The 19,607-nt window shown below is 42.1% G+C and overlaps 1 protein-coding gene across 1 annotated transcript in view; it reads left to right on the plus strand.

The window, feature by feature from the left end:
* Positions 1-19,371, plus strand: part of TMEM223 (transmembrane protein 223) — an 86,785-nt gene extending 67,414 nt beyond the window's left edge. The window contains exon 2 of the mRNA XM_044075754.1: positions 17,972-19,371. Within this exon, the coding sequence (XP_043931689.1) occupies positions 17,972-18,264 (293 nt within the window). The 3' untranslated portion in view covers positions 18,265-19,371. The remainder of the gene's footprint in view (positions 1-17,971) is intronic.
* The last annotated feature ends 236 nt before the right edge of the window (positions 19,372-19,607 follow it).

Consider the following 19,607-nt stretch of genomic DNA (forward strand, 5'->3'; position numbering starts at 1 on the left):
AATTGGCTTAAATTCTGGTGTCATTCAAAGGGGATCCAATGTCTGTCTGCCTGGGATGACATGCTGGACAAGCCACGCTGCTTCGCAAGGGACGGCTTGCACCTGTCACCCCTGGGCTTCCGGATATTGGCAAAGGCTCTTTCCACCCCCATAGTGCCTTTTTTAGGAAAGGCTCAAATTCTAAACCTACCACCCTAGAACACCAAAAAGGAAAAAAACTAAGGGTAATGCTGCTCAGTGCCAGAAGTCTCAATCTCAAGATGCACGCACTCGAGGCCCTTCTCAATATGGAGAACATCGATGTCTGTGCTGTGACAGAAACCTGGTTCAAGGCTCCTGAGAGCACCCCAGCACCAACAGGTTTCACCTCATATCATGCGTTCCGGCCCCAAAATCCGGACAACACCAAGAAAGGAGGGGGGGGTGTCCATATTCATAAAGGACACCCACACCTCAAGGTTGGTGGCAACGCACAATGCATCGGAGACCATCCAGGTGCAATTAACCATAGGCAAGACTGCTCTGCAATTTGTAGCATGTTACAGGCCACCCTCTCAAACACAGGAACCTCACATGGCCTTCCTGAAAACATTGGAGGATAAATGTATCTCCAAACACCATCATACTAGGTGACTTCAACTACCCTAATATAGACTGGGAACACTACTCAAGCCCGAACACTCTAACCTAAAGATTCCTGGAGTTCATAAACTCAAATGCCATGGAACAACTAGTCACCATCCCCACAAGAGGAGAAAACATACTTGATCTCATCATCACGAACATGGGATCAAAATGTTCAACACCGAAGTATACCCCTCACTAGTGAGATCAGATCATAAACTAATCTCGCTGGAGGTCCTCATCCCGCCCCCACCTGAAACAAAAAAGACCACAGTGAAAAACTTCTCAAAAGCCGATTTCACACTTCTAAAACTAGTGTGGTCTCCTTTAAGGCCCCTGAGCCAGTGGTAAACATTACTCGAACCGCTGAATCACTTACAAATGCCTTCTACCAGCACCTACAGGACTGCATGGATCAGGCAATCCCAAACAAAACTAAGACTCTCTGTACCAAAGGCAAGCATCCAGTCTGGTGGACCCCAGCCATAAACAAGCTCTACAACAAAAGGAGGAAGCTGCTACAAGATAGAGCAAAATCCTTGAAAGGTAAGACACCTTTGATCATTATAAGTAAAAACTAAGAGCTCTCATAAAATCATCCAAGGCAAATTTTGAGAGAAAAATCGCCAAGGACTCTAAAGACAATCATAAGGCCTTCTTTAGCTATGTTAGAAACCTAGGAGGAAACTCCCAGATATGCTCAGAATTAGTTCAAAATGATGTGAAAATTACTGAACCTACACACATTGCCAACATACTGGCTGACAGGTTCAGTGCAAACTCCCCCCCCCCAAAAGGAGAGATAACTTTTCCAGAGGATTGTAGCCCCCCCAAACATCTCCAACGCCCAGGTGAGAACTGCCCTCACTAAGGCAAAAACACAGCATCCATGGGACCGGATGGTGTCCCCGGCTGTGTGCTTCACGAACTCAACGAGGAATTAAACCCACAGTTAGGACAGCTGTTTAATCTTAGCCTCACCTCAGGATACGTGCAAGGAGTGGCGCCGGCGACTGTGGTCCCACTTCATAAGGGCGGTGCCTCCACAGACCCTGGAAATTACCGCCCCATTAGCTTGACAAGCCTTATCTGCAAAACCATGGAGAGGATCATAATGGAACTCATAAATAAAGACATAGGGAACTTGCAGACTTTGAATCCAACCCAGTTTGGCTTTGTCAAAGGCAGATCCTGCCTCTTAAACTTGGTTGACTTTTTCGAGACAGTCACCAAGGCCATTGATGAGGGAAAGGCAGTCCATACAGCCTACCTCGACCTGGCAAAGGCCTTCGACACAATACCCCATTCAGGTATCGTCGAAAAACTCATCAGCTTGAATGTAAACCCATACATCACAAGATGGGTTGCAAACTGGCTAAGTGACAGAACCCACAGGGTCAGAGTTGCTGGAGCCATGTCAGACTCAAAGCCTGTCACAAGTGGTGTCCCACAGGGCTCAGTCCTGGGTCCACTCTTGTTCGGCATCTACTTTTCTGAAGTACAAGCAAACACAGGAGGGTTATGGCTGACAAAGTTTGCAGATGACTGCAAACTGGGTGCCATAGTCGAAAACACATCTGACACAGATATCCTCCAGAAGGGCCTCACAGAAACGGATAACTGGTGCCAGAGCCATGGCCTGAAGTTAAAAGCCAAAAAATGCATAGTCATACCCTTCGGGAAAAACAAGGTTACCCTAGCTACCATATAGGTGGCAATCCACTGAGCACAGAAAAGTCATCAGGGATCTGGGGACCCAGGTTGACAGTAGCCTTCGCTTGACACTCATGTTGCTAAAGTAGTTAGGAAAACCTTCTATATCGCCCACCTGATCATGAAGGGATTCACATCTAGATCAAGGGAGGTCATCGTCCCCTGTACTCATCACTCATTAGACCTATGATTGAGTACAATGCCCCGTTCGAAATGTATCTGACCAGACACCTGCTGCAGCTTGAAAGGCCCCAAAAGTTCCTCACCAAAAGGATAAAGGGTCTCAAAAATATGTCTTATGCTGCCCGACTGAAAGAACTCCAGCTCTATTCAGTCTCATACCGCTTGCTCAGAGGTGACCTGTGCCTGACATATAAGGCCATGTCAAACCCAGATTTGATGAATATGCTTCACCTCAAAAAATCTAGATCCCTCAGAACCACAAGGGCGGGAGACTTAAACCTTGACACGGTTATAAATAAAACGTGCTGGAAGGACAGATTCATCACCCAGAGACTCCCTATGCTGTGGAACAAAATCCCGGTACATGTGAGGCAGAGCACCTCGCTGGCCTTGTTCAAGAGGAATCTTGACCAATGGATGGGATTTCGCAGATGTACCCCAGGGATTACTTCAGTGTCACTGCTTGACAGAGGCACAGCAAAATGATAGGCATAGTTTTTATTCAAACTAAAGGGGTGGCGAAAGCCACATAACTATGGGCTAGGCTTATAAATGCCCTTGGGCAGATAGCCTAGTATGAACCTATGAACCATTCTCCATCTTTCTTAATTGAGTTTTCAGTAACCCATTCATACGTTCAATTAAACCTGCTGCCTCAGGGTAATAAGGGATATGATAAATCAATTCAATATTATGATCACTGCAATATTCTTGAATTAATCTACCCTTAAAATGTGATCCATTATTACTTTGTATCTGTATGGGTGTTCCATAATACAATGTTAAAAAATCTAATGCTTTCATAGTATTCTGTTGTGTTGCCCTTCCATAAGGTACGGCTAACAAATAACCTGAAAAGGTATCTACTATGGTACATGCATATTGACATCCTTTTATTTTTTGGTAAGGGACTGATATATAATCTATCTGCCAAACTTGTCCTGGTAGCTTACCTTGTGCTAAATGTCTCCTTATAACTTGTGGGATAGGCCTAGCAGTATTATGCTGGCATATTGGACGTTGTGCGATAACAGTTTTTACTATGTCTGTTTTCAGTGACATTCCTTTCAACAGTGCCCATCGATATGTAGCTTCCCCCCCCAGTGCCCACATTTTTGATGAGCCCATTTAGCTGTTCCGATTTGATTGTCATAAATATCAACCGCCGTTGTAGTGGCTGTCTTGCTTTCTCCATCTGCTTTTGTGTTAAATATCAGTAACACATTGCGCATCTACATGATAAACCGTCATTTGTATATGGGATTCATATATTTTTTGCCAAATCTGCTCACATATCTCTTTCCCGCATACTTCTTTATTATGAATTTTCCACTGATTTTTCTGCCACATTGGCATCCACATGGCTAAGCCATTCGCCACAGACCACGAATCTGTGATTACATGACACTGAGAAGTGTCCGTTTGTAGTGCTAAAAGAATTGCATATGATTCTGCGTATTGACTACTCTTCCCTTCTCCTGTTTGACCAAGTATCCTCCCCGATGAGGGATTATATGCTACTGCTTTCCAATGTCGTTTGCCACCAACAAATTATGCTGAGCCATCTGTAAACAAAGCATTCCCTTTTTCTTGATTTGTCAAATCTGTATAAGATTTTCCCCATTTAACTAGGGATTCCTCTAGCATATCTAAAACAAGCAGGTTCATTTACATTTTCAATAGGGATCTCAGCAATTTTCTCATGTAAAGTGGCAATACCTACAATCCCAGCCTTAGCTTGGTCTTGTATATACCACTTCCACTTAATCACACTTGCCTCCTGGGCATGACCAATTTTGTGTGTTTTTGGGGAACTCATTACCCATTGCATAATGGGTATCTCTGGGCGCAGAATCACCTCATGCCCTACTGTCAATTGTTCTGTTTCTGATAAAGCCAAATAGCACCCGAACAACTGTTTCTCCAAAGGTGTATATGTACTTCCTGGCTTAGGTAGTTTCTTAGTCCAGAATCCTAGCGGAACTCTTTTTCCATCCTGTTTATGCCATAAACTCCAGTTAACATACATGTCTTTCACTGATACACTCAGTTCTACCTCTCCTATTCGAAGTGGCCAAAGATCCAATGCTTGTTGTATTACTTCCTTGGCCTTTTGAAATGCCATTTGTTCCCTTTCTCCCCATTCAAAATTATATTTTTTCCTTTTAACCTGGTAAATGGGTGCTAATACCTGTCCAAGATGAGGAATATGTTGTTTCCAGAATCCAAATAATCCTACAAACCGCTGTGCATCCTTATTTCCGGGTTTCGGAAATTCTAAGATTTTTTTGCCTGGCCTTGGGTAATATTTCCCTATGCCCTTTATGCCATTGGATTCCCAAGAATTTCACGGTTTGACTAGGTCCTTGTATTTGTTGAGGTTGATTTCCCAACCCTTATCTTTCATGTGTTCAATTATTTTAGTTAAGCAATCACTCACTGTGTGTTCATCTGATCCTTGTATCAGAATGTCATCAATGTAATGTGTCAAACTTATATCTGTAGGCAAATGTATTTCATCTAGACATTCTGCTACTATTCTATGACAAATTGTAGGGCTGTGCAGATATCCTTGTGGTAGGCGTGTAAAAGTATACTGCCTACCTTGCCATGTAAAGGCAAACTAATTCTAGTTTTCTTCTGGAATAAGAATGATAAAGAAAGCATTTGCTAAATCAATTACGGCATACCATCCCCCTTCTGTCTTTAGTTTTCTCTATTAACGTAACCATATCTGGTACCGCTGCAGTAAGAGAGGCAGTCTGACAGTTTAACTCTCTATAATCTACTGTCATTCTCCATGAACCATCAGGTTTCTTTACCGGCCAAATCAGATTATTAAAAGCAGTACTAGTAGTTCGTAGTACCCCTGCTTCTAATAAATCCTTAATTGTAATATCCTGTTTCTTCCTGTCTCCCTGGTATACGATATTGTTTCATATATACCTTTTGTTTCACTGGGGGTAAAATTACAGGTGGCATTTTTACCTTTCCCACTGTTACAGCTGAAATATTCAGAGAACGTGCTTGTAAACCAAACTGATATGATCCATCCGATAGATGTAAAGTCATACCTTTCAGTACATCTATTCCAATAATATACTCTGGTATCAGTACAATTAGTACAGTGTATGTCCCTATTGGTAACTGTCCAATCTTCATAGTCAATTTTGTTTGGACTGCCTCAGTCTATTTTCCACCCAGACCAGTTGCTATCACTCCCGGTCCCTTGAAATGTCTAGGATTCCCATAAATTAATGTGGCTTCTGCTCCGGTATCTACCAAAGCTCGGACCCTTTGCATGTTTCTATTTTTCCATAGTATCTCTAAATTCACATATGGTCTGTGGTCCAACTTCCATGTCGATACCGAAGCTTGACCAGTTTCCTATGCATTTTTCTTTCCTGCAATGCCTGCAAACAGATCAGCATACTGCTGCCATGTCTGATTGTATACCCCGCCATACAGTTCTGAACCCTTTTCAGCTTGTTGTGCTATCTTACCTTCAGAGTTATTTACTGCCTCCGTCTCTACCTTTGCTTCTACTTTTCGCATTCTTTTTTTCATACTCCTGTCCTTATACATTTACCATAAAGTTTGTATATCTGATCCATCTATATCTTACTTTTTTACTCCATCTTTAAGTAAAACTAAAAACATCTCCTTCCTATTTACTCTGCTTGATTTCCCTTCATTATTTTGTGTATTATTTGTCCCTGAGCTTGATCAGGGTCCTCAGTCACCCAGATCAGTTAATTGTCTAATCGATTCTGCCACAGTAGACAAGAGATGCCCTGTGTGGTTTATCAATAGCGTCATAATGACTTGCTTATAAGCAGGCGGGGCTGTGCGTATGATATAATTACCCATGGCTGTTGTCATAGTGTCATTCATCATAATATCAGCCTGTCCTATAAAAATTGCCATTTTCATTCCCTCTTCTTTTAGTCTCTGTACAGCATCTTTTAAAGCATATCAAGGTTTATCATTGGCAGGCCAGTTAGATACTGCTGTATATTTTTTGCAACACCCCTGCACCACCAACTGTAAAACTGTAATATTCTCTTCACCAGAAAAACTTCGGAATTCATCCTGTACAGTGGAATCAGGACAGAGAGTAGAGAATTTCTTTGCATCATCCCGATCCACCATTACAGTTCCTGCCCCTATATCATGCAGTCGTACCACCCATGTCAATAATGATTCACCAGGGAGCTGTTCAAACTTTGCTGTGCTATCTGCAATCTCCTGAGTAGTGTAATCTTCGTGTACCTTATCCAGGACGGTCTGTCCCGTCTGCACTAGTATTACATTACCTTGTTGGTCTCTCATTGCATCCCATTGTGGTAATGGTACAGGCTCTGTCATTTTCCACCTAATAGATGGTTTTACATCTTTTACCACCGTTTCATTTTGATCTGAACTACCAGCTGAGTCACTGTCCTCTTCATCCAGGGAATACCAAATATCCCCATCCCATTTGCTTGGATCCCAGCTTACCCCAGCCACCGCTACTTGCCGGCGGATTTTCTTCTCATTTATTTTTCCTTTTCGCCTCTTATATTTATAATGGGCTGCCCGAACTGCAGCTCTTTCAGCTATGTTCTGGTAGGCATCCGTTTTATCCATTAACAACTTATTTTGGCATTGTAACATAACTATTTTAGTTTGCAGTTCATCTATGTGTTTTTGCAGGTTTTCTGCTTTCAGTTTCATCATATAAAACTGATCATGCATTTTTCTGTATGCAGACAGCAGGATCCAGCCGCGTCTGCATACGGCACTTTAATTCCATTCCTTTACATATTTCTACAGTTTTAAGACATTTTATAACATCGTCTGGTTCACCAGAGGCTAATAATGCATCCCAATTTTCACACAACCCTGTATTTTCAGACCATTGTGAAGTTAATTTACTATATACATGAACATCATCCCAACCCGGGATAAGTTTTTCTTTATCACTATTCTTTTCCCTTAGTAACCTCTTCTTGAACATTTCGGAATCCTGTCGATTACGCCAAATGTTATTTTATTTTCCTTCTGTTCCGCAAATGTTCTAACTTAAAGTTTACCAAGGGTAAAAAAGAGGCTCAACACTTCAGTCACTTTCAATGCTTTACTAAGTCAGATATCAAAACTCATACTGTTATACAATACAATAAAAGAAAAAGAAAGAACATCACCAGTTAAACTATGAAACTTCGAGTCTTTCAATGACTGGGAAATCCCGGAATAGTCAGACCGAAGATTAGTTCATCTGGAAGCATAAGTTCTACACGGTGCGTTCATCTGTAGGTGAGATTTCAGTCTGCTGTCTGGAAAACCCCTTCTTTTATACAGGCAGGACAGCAGTGTAAACAACTGTACATGAGTTTAGTCCTGCATCCCTTAAGCTGATGTGGCATAGTGACTGGGTGTTGGCCAGACAACCAGACACCATGCACATTCCAAACTTAAAGCAACATTCTGTTCCCATAACACCCGGACATCTATTACTGCATAGACATGTGAAATTGCACACATTAGCACCGTAACATCTGCTACTGCATAAACAGACACCATGCACAGCACATTTCAAACTTAATACAATATTCTGTTCCCATAACCTTTTAACACTCTGACATATGTTACTGCATAGACATGTAAGATTGCACACATAGCTGTTCTAACTAATTCATAACTGGACTGTTTTCATGGCTGGATTCAGTGACGCTATCCTTCAAGCATATCTCTCACCAGACATGTCACATTTGTATCATAGCTCTCCCCCAAAAAAAGGAAGCCAATCTGGTGGTCTCCTGCCATAAACAAACTTTACAACAAACGGAAGAAACTGTTGCAGAAAAGAGGAAAATCCCAGGATGCAAAAAACTCCCTTACCAGCCTCGGTAAGAAGCTGAGATCCCTCATAAAATCCTCCAAAGCTAGTTACAAAAATAAAATTGCCAAAGATTCCAAAGACAACCACAAGGCGTTCTATAGCTATGCCAAGAATCTAAATGGCAATGCTCAGATTTGCTCTGGGTTACAACAGAATGGCATTAAATATACTGATCCCAAGGATATTGCCAATATCCTGGCAGATCAATTCAGTGCAAACTTCACCCCCCCTCTCACCCCTAAAGGACCCATCTCAATACCGAAAGATTGCCAAATTCCAGTAATAATGGCCGCACAGGTAAAAAACGCACTCTCCAAAGCTACGAATACAGCATCCATGGGACCAGACAACATCCCAGGCTGTGTACTACATGAACTACAAAATGAACTGGCACCTCACCTAAGTGTCATGTTTAATCATAGCCTCACCTCCGGCTTTCTGCCCACTGAGTGGCGCACAGCTACAGTTATCCCACTCCACAAGCGGGGATCCACCTTGGATCCCGGAAACTACCACCCCATCAGTCTGACAAGCCTGATCTGCAAGGCCATGGAGCGTATTATCATGGAACTTATAAACAAAGACATTGGCAACCTTCAAACACTGGACCCCACGCAGTTTGGGTTCGTGAAGGGCTGAACCTGATTGACTTCTTCTAATCAGTCTCTAGAGACGTGGACAAGGGTAAGGTGGTCCACACAGCCTGACTGGACCTCACCAAGGCCTTTGACACCATCCCCCACTCTGGAATCATAGATAAACATACTAAGCTGGGCATTAATCCTTACATCACACGATGGGTTGCCAACTGGCTTACTGACAGAACCCACACTGTAAAAGTAGCCGACTCCAAATCCAGCTCCAGACAGGTGACAAGTGGAGTACCGCTCTTGTTTGGCATGTACCTCTACAGGCCAAAACTAAGGGACTCTGGCTTACTAAGTTTGCAGATGACTGCAAACTGGGAGCCATTATTGAAACCCCAAATTATGTGGATACTCTACAAAAGGGCCTTACAGAAACAGATGCTTTGTGCCAGAGCCATGGGCTCAAGCTCAGTGCCAAGAAATGTATAGTTATCCCCTTTGCGAAAAAACATGTACCCGTGAATTACCACATAGGGGGCAGTACACTAAACACTGAAAGTGTGATAAGAGACTTAGGGACACAGGTGGACAGTGTCTCACCTTCGATAACCACATCGCCACAACAGTCAGGAAATCCTATGTGGCACACCTCATCACTAAGGGCTTTTCATCCAGAAAAAAGGAGAACATTGTCCCACTGTACTCATCCCTCATTAGACCCAGTATAGAATGCAATGTCCCATTTGGTATGTACCTCTCAAGACATCTGCAACAACTGGAAAGGCCGCAGAAATACCTCACTAAAAGAATCACGGGCCTAAAGCAGATGCCCTATGCTGACCGACTAAAAAAAACTCCACCTATACTCTGTCGCATATTGTCTACTCAGAGGCTGTCTCTGCTTAACATACAAGGCCATGTTAACGCCAGAGCTGTTGGATATGCTGCACTTAAAGAAATCCCAATCCATCAGAGACACACGCTCCAGGGATGTAAACCTTGTCATCGCAATGAACAAAACATGCTGGAGGGATAGGTTCCCGACCCAGAGGCTCACCAGACTCTGGAATAGACTGCCCATACATGTCAAGCAGAGCGCCTCTTTGGCCCTCTTCAAAAGGAACCTTGATGATTGGATGGGAGGTAGGAAATTCAACCCGGGGATCATGTCAGTCACCCTGATAGACAGGAGTCCAGGGAAGTAAATACTGTGGGAAGAAATAACCAGAGAATTGTTATGGCTAGGCTTGTATAGGCCCTAGGGCCGATAACCTAGTACCAACCTATGAACCTATGTAGACTCTCATTTCTAGTAATAGCTTTCTTCATTGCAGTAATTAACAAAATCAGCAGTGCTGTATCTCATGTGTCTCCCATTCTTCTTTTACCCGTTGACCAGAAAGAACATGGGAAGGGGTCAGTACAAATCTGTGAAGAAGGGGTTATTCATTGATTACTGGAATGTGAAGGTGGATTTTGAAAAGGGTCAGTCATGGAGCCTTACCGTTATGTATGAACACTGATCCATCCCCTTTGTCCTGTTCTGCAGCTGTAGTAGTTGACAGAGGGATATGGGAAGAGTTTAGTGGAATATGAAAGCATTTGTTGAGGCACTTCAATTGAAAACTCTTAAAACAACATCTAAGGTTGGAGATGTGCAGTTGGATTAGACTGATCCACCTCCATTCTTCAAACTCCAATATTAAGCTTCAGATATTGTTTTCAGGGCTTAGCTGGATTCTCCCTTATTTTACTTTCCTGTGAGATGACCTGCTTTTGTGTATTCTAGTAATTAGGTGGTTTCTAGAGAACATTTCTCCCCAAGTGTCTGATTTATAATTTTTAGTGCTCTAGGAGCATTTACTTTTATATCATTGTGTGCTTATGATTTCAGGAATCTGGTTGTACAAAGTTTTTAACCTTTCTTAAGCTGTTAGCCTGGTAGTCTCCTATGAACCTATGATTATGAGACGTACTCTTCAAGTGTTCTTTTCTTTCATAATGTAACATTAGAAGTAAATCTCAGTGTTTGCACCCAGATAGGGGAGGAGGTCCCTCTGTAGACCAAGGGTGTCAGTTTATGTATAATCGAGGAAGTTCTTCTACAGACTTGTAATGGGGAAAAAATGTACAGCTAACTTTAAAACTGTACAGCACTTTCCGTTTGGCACTTATTTAACAAAGTATATGCAGTGTAATTCATGTTGGTGGTATTTAGGCTAAAAACTCCAAGTAATTCCAGTTATGCAAAAAGATCGACCATTTTAATGTTTCATATAGCTGAATATTTTTCCACGTGTTTCTCTTGCTTGTGTTTTTTTGCTGTTGCTGTTACATGGCTGAGGGTGATCAAGGTCATTTAATTGAAACCAATACAATCAAGTCAGCTTAGCTGAAAATTTGAAAACATGGTTGTTAAAATTAAATAAATATGCACAGCATAGAGCTGAGTACGTAATACTACCCACTTTAATAGTAACCAAACTATTACCCTGAAGTTGTGGACTTGTGCAGGTATAGCACAAGTGGTATACCACCAAATGGCATTCCAATCAGTGTAGTATACTCAGAATTCAAAGTCGATTAGAATAAAGACTGCTTTTGCTGAATTTATTAGGTAGCCAGCCTGCTCCCTGATTAAGGAATTGTTTTTTTGAAACCCAGCTATTGGTGGAACTACAGGCTGATAAGAAACCATCTTCGTATTTTTCATAGTAATTGCTGCACTTTGTATGCCCACTGCTATCTTTTGCACATGAACGGAAATCATTTAATTTTCTATTTCTTATTTCTTATTCAGGAAGAAAATGAGTATTGCCTGTATGAAATAACAGTCCTAGGAACATTGTTTAGGCATAATAGTGATGTAGCTCAGATTTGGTGCACTTAAGATAAATTGCAAGAGTAACCCATTTTACTTAAATACTTCTCATTCTGTTCTAAATTCCTGTTTTCAGTTGTGAAAAAATTCTAGAAAAAAATATCATTGTGGGAGAACTTGGTCTTATTTTCAAGGAATTCCCTTGCTGATTATTTTTATGGCATCTGTGCAGCAACTGTATGGGGTGACCTGGTTTGTTGCTTGCAGCAATGACTGATTTCATTTTTCAGCATTACGTTTGAAGAATATTAACTGTTTTGGTGTTAAAATAAACCTTACTTGAATTATCAATATTTCATAGTTGGTGTTTGCTAATATACTTTATGACTTCATCTGGATATTTTTCAGAAATATATGTACTGGTGCATGCAAAAAATAGTTTCAACTTTACTCACTGTATTTTACCACTGGTTAGGGAATGAATTGCAGGTTACCTGAAACACTTCAGTATTTGATCATTTTTAATTTGAGTGCAAGCTGTAATGTTTCTAAAATGTACTTGCTTGATGTTCTTCATTCCACATTGCTGCAGTCCTAACTATTGGGTAGTCCGCTGTCCAGTCGGCCCGAATACCAGAGTATATGGCTGACGTCGGTCAGGGCGCATTAGACTGACGTTAGTACGTCAGGGTACTAATGCGCATGACCGACGTCATATCCTCAGTCTTTTTTGCCGCATGGTCCGATGCAGAAGCAGTTTTGCGAGTGCAGGTTGGCGTTCTGAAATATTTCCGAAGTCGGAGTTTCAGACCGAATCAGAGTTGGCTAAGTACCCCGTTGGGGAACATTTTGTTTTTTTCTTGCCTCAGTATTTAACCGGATGTCAGAAAAAGTGAATAACTGTATTTCTTGTGGGAAACAGATACCTCATAGGGATTACCATACCTTGTGTATACCTTGTTTAGGGCCTGAGCACGGCGTTGTTGGATGCCGCTCTTGTGCTAGGTTTAACAAACGCACTATTAAGAGAAGGTTAGACTGTGCCAGGTTAGTGTTTGGGAAGCGTTGCAATTATAAAATGCCGTCGGATGCTCCGGCCGCTTCCAAGAAGCGCAAGGACAAAACAGCGAAGCCTAGGGTTGATGAACCGGCAGTCCCGGACGTCGGTTCTTTAGAAGGCTCAGTGGAGCCAGAGGTTTTGCCAGGAGTTTCTTTGGAGTCTCAGGCAGAGACTTTACTGTTACAGGATGTGCCTTCTCAGGAGGTAGGCCAGGCTGAGGGGGCTTCTCAGATAACTGTGCTTCCCTCTCTTCCCAAGGTAGTTAGAGCCTCTCCTTCTGTTTCCAAAACTTCTTTGAGAGGTAGGCCAAGTTTAGCTTCAGTGGGGGCTTCTCCTAGCACTTCAGGTTCTGTGCCTAAGAAACATATGCTTAAAATGGCAGAAGATTTGATTACTATGATTAGAGGTTCTATGCCCCCCCCTGATAAGAGGCCTAGGGTGGAACCTGAGTTTGATAGTTTTGAACAGTGTTCAGAGGCTTCTGAGTCTTCTGCGGAAGATTTGCAGGAGTATCCTCCTTATTCTGATTCTGATGTGGATGATTCCACTCCTACAGCTTCTCCTCCTGAGGATTTCTCATTTTCAGAGACTCTGCATTCCATGAGGGAGCACTTTAAATGGGAAGGACAGGATTACTCTGATTCAGGAAAAGGCTTAGGGAATTCTTGATTTTACCCCAGCATAGGCCCTTAGCTATACCTCCTGTGTTGAATGTGGTGGAAGATGTTTTTGCAGAGGCTTCCCTGAACCCTGATTCTTTGCCTCCTGCTCCTGTTAAACCTGATAGGTACTATAGGGTGCCTGAAGCTCATAAGTATCTTCTTAAGAGTCCTCGGCCAGACCCCGGAACTGTTTCTCAGGGACCTAAAGGTGTTAAGGCCTCTGTGGTTAAAAACCCTGTTCCCACTGATAAAGAGGCAAGGGCTTTGGATAGATGGGGAAAGAAAGTGTATACTTCTTCCACTTTAGCCATGAGGGCGTTGAATTGTCAGTTTCACATGCTAAAATATCAAAATTATCTCCTTTCACAACTGAAATCTAAGGTGGATGCTTTGGCGGAAGGTATTGAGTGTAAAGAGTTGCTGGATTTAGTTCATGTGTCTGAACAAGTGGGTAAGCATTCTTTGCAATGTGGTTTTGATGCTGTACAGGCCTCCTCGAGGGTGGCTGCCACTAGTTCTGTTCTTCGCAGGCATGCCTGGTTGAGGGATCAGAATTTAGCTGAGCATGTTAAGACAAGGATTTTGGATGCTCCTTTACAGTCTGATGTGTTGTTTGGTTCGCCTGTGGAAGCCGTTTTAAAGAAAATGGAGGACAAAGCTAAGTCTATGCAAACTGTTAAAGATTTTTTGCAGGTGCAGCCACCACACTTTAGTAGAAATTGGCCTACTAAGGGATGGACATATCCTGCTTATGATTCCCAGTCTAGGGGTAGGTCTAGACGTGGTAGGGGCAGAGCTCAAGGTTCTTTTAGGCCTAGAACAGGGAGTTCACCTGCTCAGACTTCTGGTGAGGGCAGGGGTCAGTCCTTTCGTAAACAGACCCAATGACCTGCCTTTTCAGCTGCCAGTAGATTCTCGTCTGGCAGCTCCTTTGGGAGGAAGACTGTCTCTTTTCAAAGAAAATTGGGATTTAATTACTCAAGACAGATGGGTGTTGGATATCATTCACCACGGTTACAGGTTTTATTTCCATACATTGCCCCCTTTCAAAGGCATGCCAGACGTTCCTACTCCGCTAAGGAAAGAGGCTCACAAGCAAATTTCTCTGTTACTCCAAATAGGGGCCATTCAGCCAGTCCCTGTATCAGAAAGGGGCCTAGGATTTTATTCTCGCCTGTTCCTAGTACCAAAGAAGGGGAACACGTGGAGACCAATTTTGGATTTATCTATCCTCAACACTTATCTGGACATTCCCAAGTTCAAGATGTTGCCGTTACAACAGCTTTTACCTCTGCTGGGCAAAGATCACTGGATGGTAACTTTAGATCTCAAGGAAGCTTACCTTCATGTGCCTATAAGACTAAGTTGCAGGAAGTATCTGCGTTTTCGAGCTGGAAATTCTCATTATCAGTTCTCTGCATTGCCCTTTGGCTTATCTACTGCGCCCAGAGTATTCACAAAGGTTCTGGCTCCAGTGATAGCTTACTTCAGGCTAAATGGAATTCAGATCTATCCTTACTTGGACGATTGCCTGATTCTGGCTCAAGAAAAGGAAGATCTTCTACAGCATCTGGAATATGTTATAGCAGTGCTAAGATGCCTAGGGTATTCTGTGAACGAAATAAAGTCCAGTCTAGTACCCTCTCAAGACATGTGCTTTCTGGGTGTGAGACTGAATACAGCAGCCCAGATGGCCTTTTTAACCCCGGACAAACAAAAGAGTCTATCCCTTTACTTCCATCAACTATCTCATCAGTCCGTGCTGACTGCAAGGACAGTCCTTCAAGCATTAGGGTTCATGGCATCTTGTATTCTGGTGCTTCCCAATGCCAAACTGCATATGAGGAAGCTGCAATGGTATCTCAAAATGTATGGACACAGCACTGCCAGGATTTGGACACTGTCATTCAAATAATACCTTGCCTTCAAAAAGAATTTTTGTGGTGGGCTCAGGAATGTCACCTAAACAAGGGACTCTCTGTGACCCGGCCAGAGGCGAGTCAGATTTTAACGACAGATGCCTCGGACATTGCTTGGGAGCTCATCTAAATGGAAAGTGGATACAAGACAAGTGGCCTGCCAGACTACAGCATCTACATATCAACATGAAGGAGATGTTAGCAGTCCAGTTTGCATTAATGGCTTTCAGGGAGTTACTTCTTCCAGGGCAGGTGTTGATTCTAACAGACAACACAACTGTCATGTGGTACATCAACAAACAAGGGGGAACACATTCTTATCCTCTATGCAGGCAAGCAATGATTTTATGGGAGACTGCGCTCAGCTTGCAACTAACTCTTCAGGCAAGGTTTCTGCCGGGAGCACAGAACTCCTTAGCAGATGTGTTAAGCAGACAAATCATGGATCCCCACAGTGGAAACTGGATCTTCATGTATTTCAGAAATTGACAGTGTCATGGGGAACTCCAGACATAGATCTGTTCGCTTCTCCACTAAACCACCAGCTGCCAAAGTTTTGCACAAAGGGGTTTCATCACACAGCTTGGAAAGTGGATGCTCTTTCTTTCAGTTGGAAAAATCTTCATGTGTATGCCTTTCCACCTCTGCCTCTTCTTCCAAAGGTGCTCTTAAAGGTCAGACAAGACAAGCCAAGGATGATTTTAATAGCTCCAGATTGGCCTCGGCAACACTGGTACCCACTACTAAGGAGTCTGGTAAGGAAGCCTCCATGGCCTTTACCTTTGATTCCACATCTGTTATCTCAGAAGGACGGTCATCTGCTCAATGTCAAGCTTCACTCTCTTCATCTAACAGCCTGGCATATTCTATGTTGAAACACAGCAGGTCTCAACTTCCTCAACAAGTTTTAAATGTGATTATGGAAGCTAGAAGACCTAGTACAAGGAAAGTGTACGCAGAAAAATGGAAGAGGTTTTATTTTGGAGTACAGCAAAGAATTTGGAGATTTCTGAGCCTAATTTGAGTGTGGCTCTTCAATATCTTACTGAGTTATTGGACAAAGGTTTGTCCTTCTCTTCCATTAAGATTCATGCTGCAGCAATTTCAGCTCACTATGATTGTGACCCACCATTGTTTTCGCATCCTTTGTTCAAGCAGTTTCTTAGAGGGGCAAAGAATATAAGACCCCCACGTAGAGCTCCTACTCCTGCTTGGGATCTCAATTTTGTGTTGGAAAAACTTACTCTACAACCTTTTGAGCCTGCGGCTACTGCTGAATTGAAATACTTGTCATGGAAGACTGCTTTTCTGTTGGCTATTACTTCTGCAAGAAGGGTGTCTGAGTTGCAGGCCCTTATGGCAGTAGAGCCCTTTTTGATTTTCCATAAGGATAGGGTATCATTACGTACTAATCCTTCCTTTATGCCTAAGGTGGTTTCTAGTGTGGCTTTAAACCAAACTATTCATTTGCCTACTTTTTATGCAGACCCCCAAAATAAAGGGGAAAAGATTTTGCACACTTTAGATGTACACAGGCAATTGCGTTATTTAAGCAGGACTAAGGATTTTAGGCAGTCTCAGCAGTTGTTTGTTTCTTTTGCTTTGAGTTCACAGGGCAAGCCTGTGTCAAAACAAACTATTTCTAGGTGGATTGGGTTTTGCATTGCATTTTGTTATTCCCATCATGGCAAGGAGATTCCAGCTGGGATTAGGCCTCATTCCACTAGGGCTACTGCCACTTCAACAGCATTTCTAAGGGGGGTGGCAACTAAGGATATTTTGGAGGCAGCTACTTGGAGTTCAGTGCATACTTTCTCTAAGCATTATCACCTTCCTCTCTACTCTAAGTCTAGGGCTGGTTTTGCCACAGCTATTTTGCAAGGCATGTTGTCAGCTCCTGCTTCTTTATGATTTGCCAGCCTCCCTTACCTCTGCTTTGGGATTCTACCCAATAGTTAGGACTGCAGCAATGTGGAATGAAGAACATAGTACAGTTTTGTACCTACCATAAATGTAGATGTTCGAGGATCCACATTGCTGCAGTCCAATTTACCCTCCCTCCTTCCCTCTGTGTTTAGGGGTGGTTGTGTAGGTGAGGTTATCTGCTGATATTTTGTATATATTTTTGTATATAATGTACATATTTTTGGTGCAGGTATTTTGGGCCTTGTCTTTTTAGGGTCTTCTGACATCTGGGGCAAGAAAAGACTGAGGATATGACGTTGGTCATGCGCATTAGTACCCTGACGTACTGACGTCAGTCTAATGCGCCCTGACCGACGTCAGCCATATACTCTGGTATTCGGGCCGACTGGACAGCGGACTACCCAATAGTTAGGACTGCAGCAATGTGGATCCTCGAACATCTACATTTATGGTAGGTACAAAACTGTACTTTTGGTGTCAGGAATGGTTTGGCATATTTTGCAAGTCAGACATTGCTTGTCAAAAATTTCTATCATTTTATTCTGTTGCTGGCTTTCTCAGATTGTGCATAAGTGTTTCTTTTAATTCCTAGGTTCTGTGATTTTGGCTGCAGGTTTCGTATTCGCTAGACGTTCTGTTCACAAAGTTCTATTACATCGAGGAGGACAGCAAGTAACCTTCACAACTTACTATCCATTTGGCATGACTTCCTCCTTCACGACACCACTGCGGGATGTGTCTTGTGTATCACATCGTTCAGAAGTGCCCTCTGTGATTCCTGTGAAGGTCAAAGGGCATCCATTCTACTTTCTCTTTGATAAGGAAGGACAATTTTTTAATGCAAAACTCTTTGATATCACAGTTGGGGCATATAGAAAACTCTGATATTAGAGATAAACATTGTACATCTTTCTAATTTTTGTTCAAAATATCTAGGTTATCACTGGGGCTGCATAAATGGTGCATTTGTGTACTCGTGTGTGCTTGTTTTATTTACAGGTGTATGTATACATGTATATTATGTGTATTTGTATATATTAGTGCACATATGCTTGTGTATACTCATATGTATACAGATGTGTGTGTGTGTGTTTATAATGCAGGAATTTAATACTTTTTATGACCGAACAAATTCCCCAAAGTCTCTCTTTTTTTCAAGCAGTATAAAGCATTCTAGATGTTTGTTGATTTTTCATTATCTTTGTAAAGGTTTACTTATGGTGTGGAGTTTTTGTAGGTGAGCTTTTTTTCCTTTTTCATCCAGCCACACTGTGAATACAGATGAAGATGACATTGTGTTTCCTAACTAAACTGCATTATTGATGCATAGTAGTTATCACAGGCTGTATTGGTTGAGGCCACTGTGGCAACTGACTAATCTTGCCAGTGTAATTTATGACATACTTTCTAGAGATGGGAATTGATCAGCTGATTTTGAAAGTGAGAGGTCAATATGTAGTAAGCTTACACTGTGGCAATGTTTGTGACACTGTCCCGTTGTATAGAAACTTGATTCTTCTGATGCAGAATAGCTTTTTGAAGAATCTGCCACTGTAGTTAGTTCTGGCAGAAAACTGTTGGAATCTGCACAGCACATTAAACGCAAGTATAGTCAAGTTTGTTTGATTTTTTTCCCTGTGGCAATCCATTTTAAACTAAATTAAATACATCTGCTAAGGGTAGTTCTGGTAAATGACTCTTGCTAATGGTAACAAAGCAATTATTCCTTTTGGAAAGTGCCATGGAGGTTGGTGGTTTGACGAGCATTCTTACACAAGTTTTTAGTTTCTATCTTTTTGAAGCCCTATACTGGGAATAATTCTCTCCTTGACTTTTGATTGTTTTGTGGCTGTGAACATGAGAAATTATAGGAACTTGTGCAAATTTCAGATTTGGGGACATTGCTGGTTATTTTATTTAAAGAAAGGGAAATGTGTATACTGTAAGCAGAATGTTTCCTAAAGATATAACATTAAAGGCTTACTAGTTGGCTTTCCGTTTCTTGTTTTGGGAGTGTGAATTCACATGATTTGTTTCTGTTATTGGGCTGGAAGAAAATAATTCCCTGACATTACAGAGTGCAATGTTTATGAAATTCCCAGAGAAACAAACACCACCTAGCAGTGACATTTGACGTTTGCATTCATGTGGGAGATAAAGCCCTCCACACAGGAGGTTTTGCTCTCTGTACTTCTAAGTCTGAAATCACTGGAACTTGGAAAAATAAT

The sequence above is a fragment of the Protopterus annectens genome, chromosome 6.part1 (assembly GCF_019279795.1).
Source record: "Protopterus annectens isolate FY-2018-M chromosome 6.part1, PAN1.0, whole genome shotgun sequence".
In the NCBI taxonomy this organism is placed as follows: Eukaryota; Metazoa; Chordata; order Ceratodontiformes; family Protopteridae; genus Protopterus; species Protopterus annectens.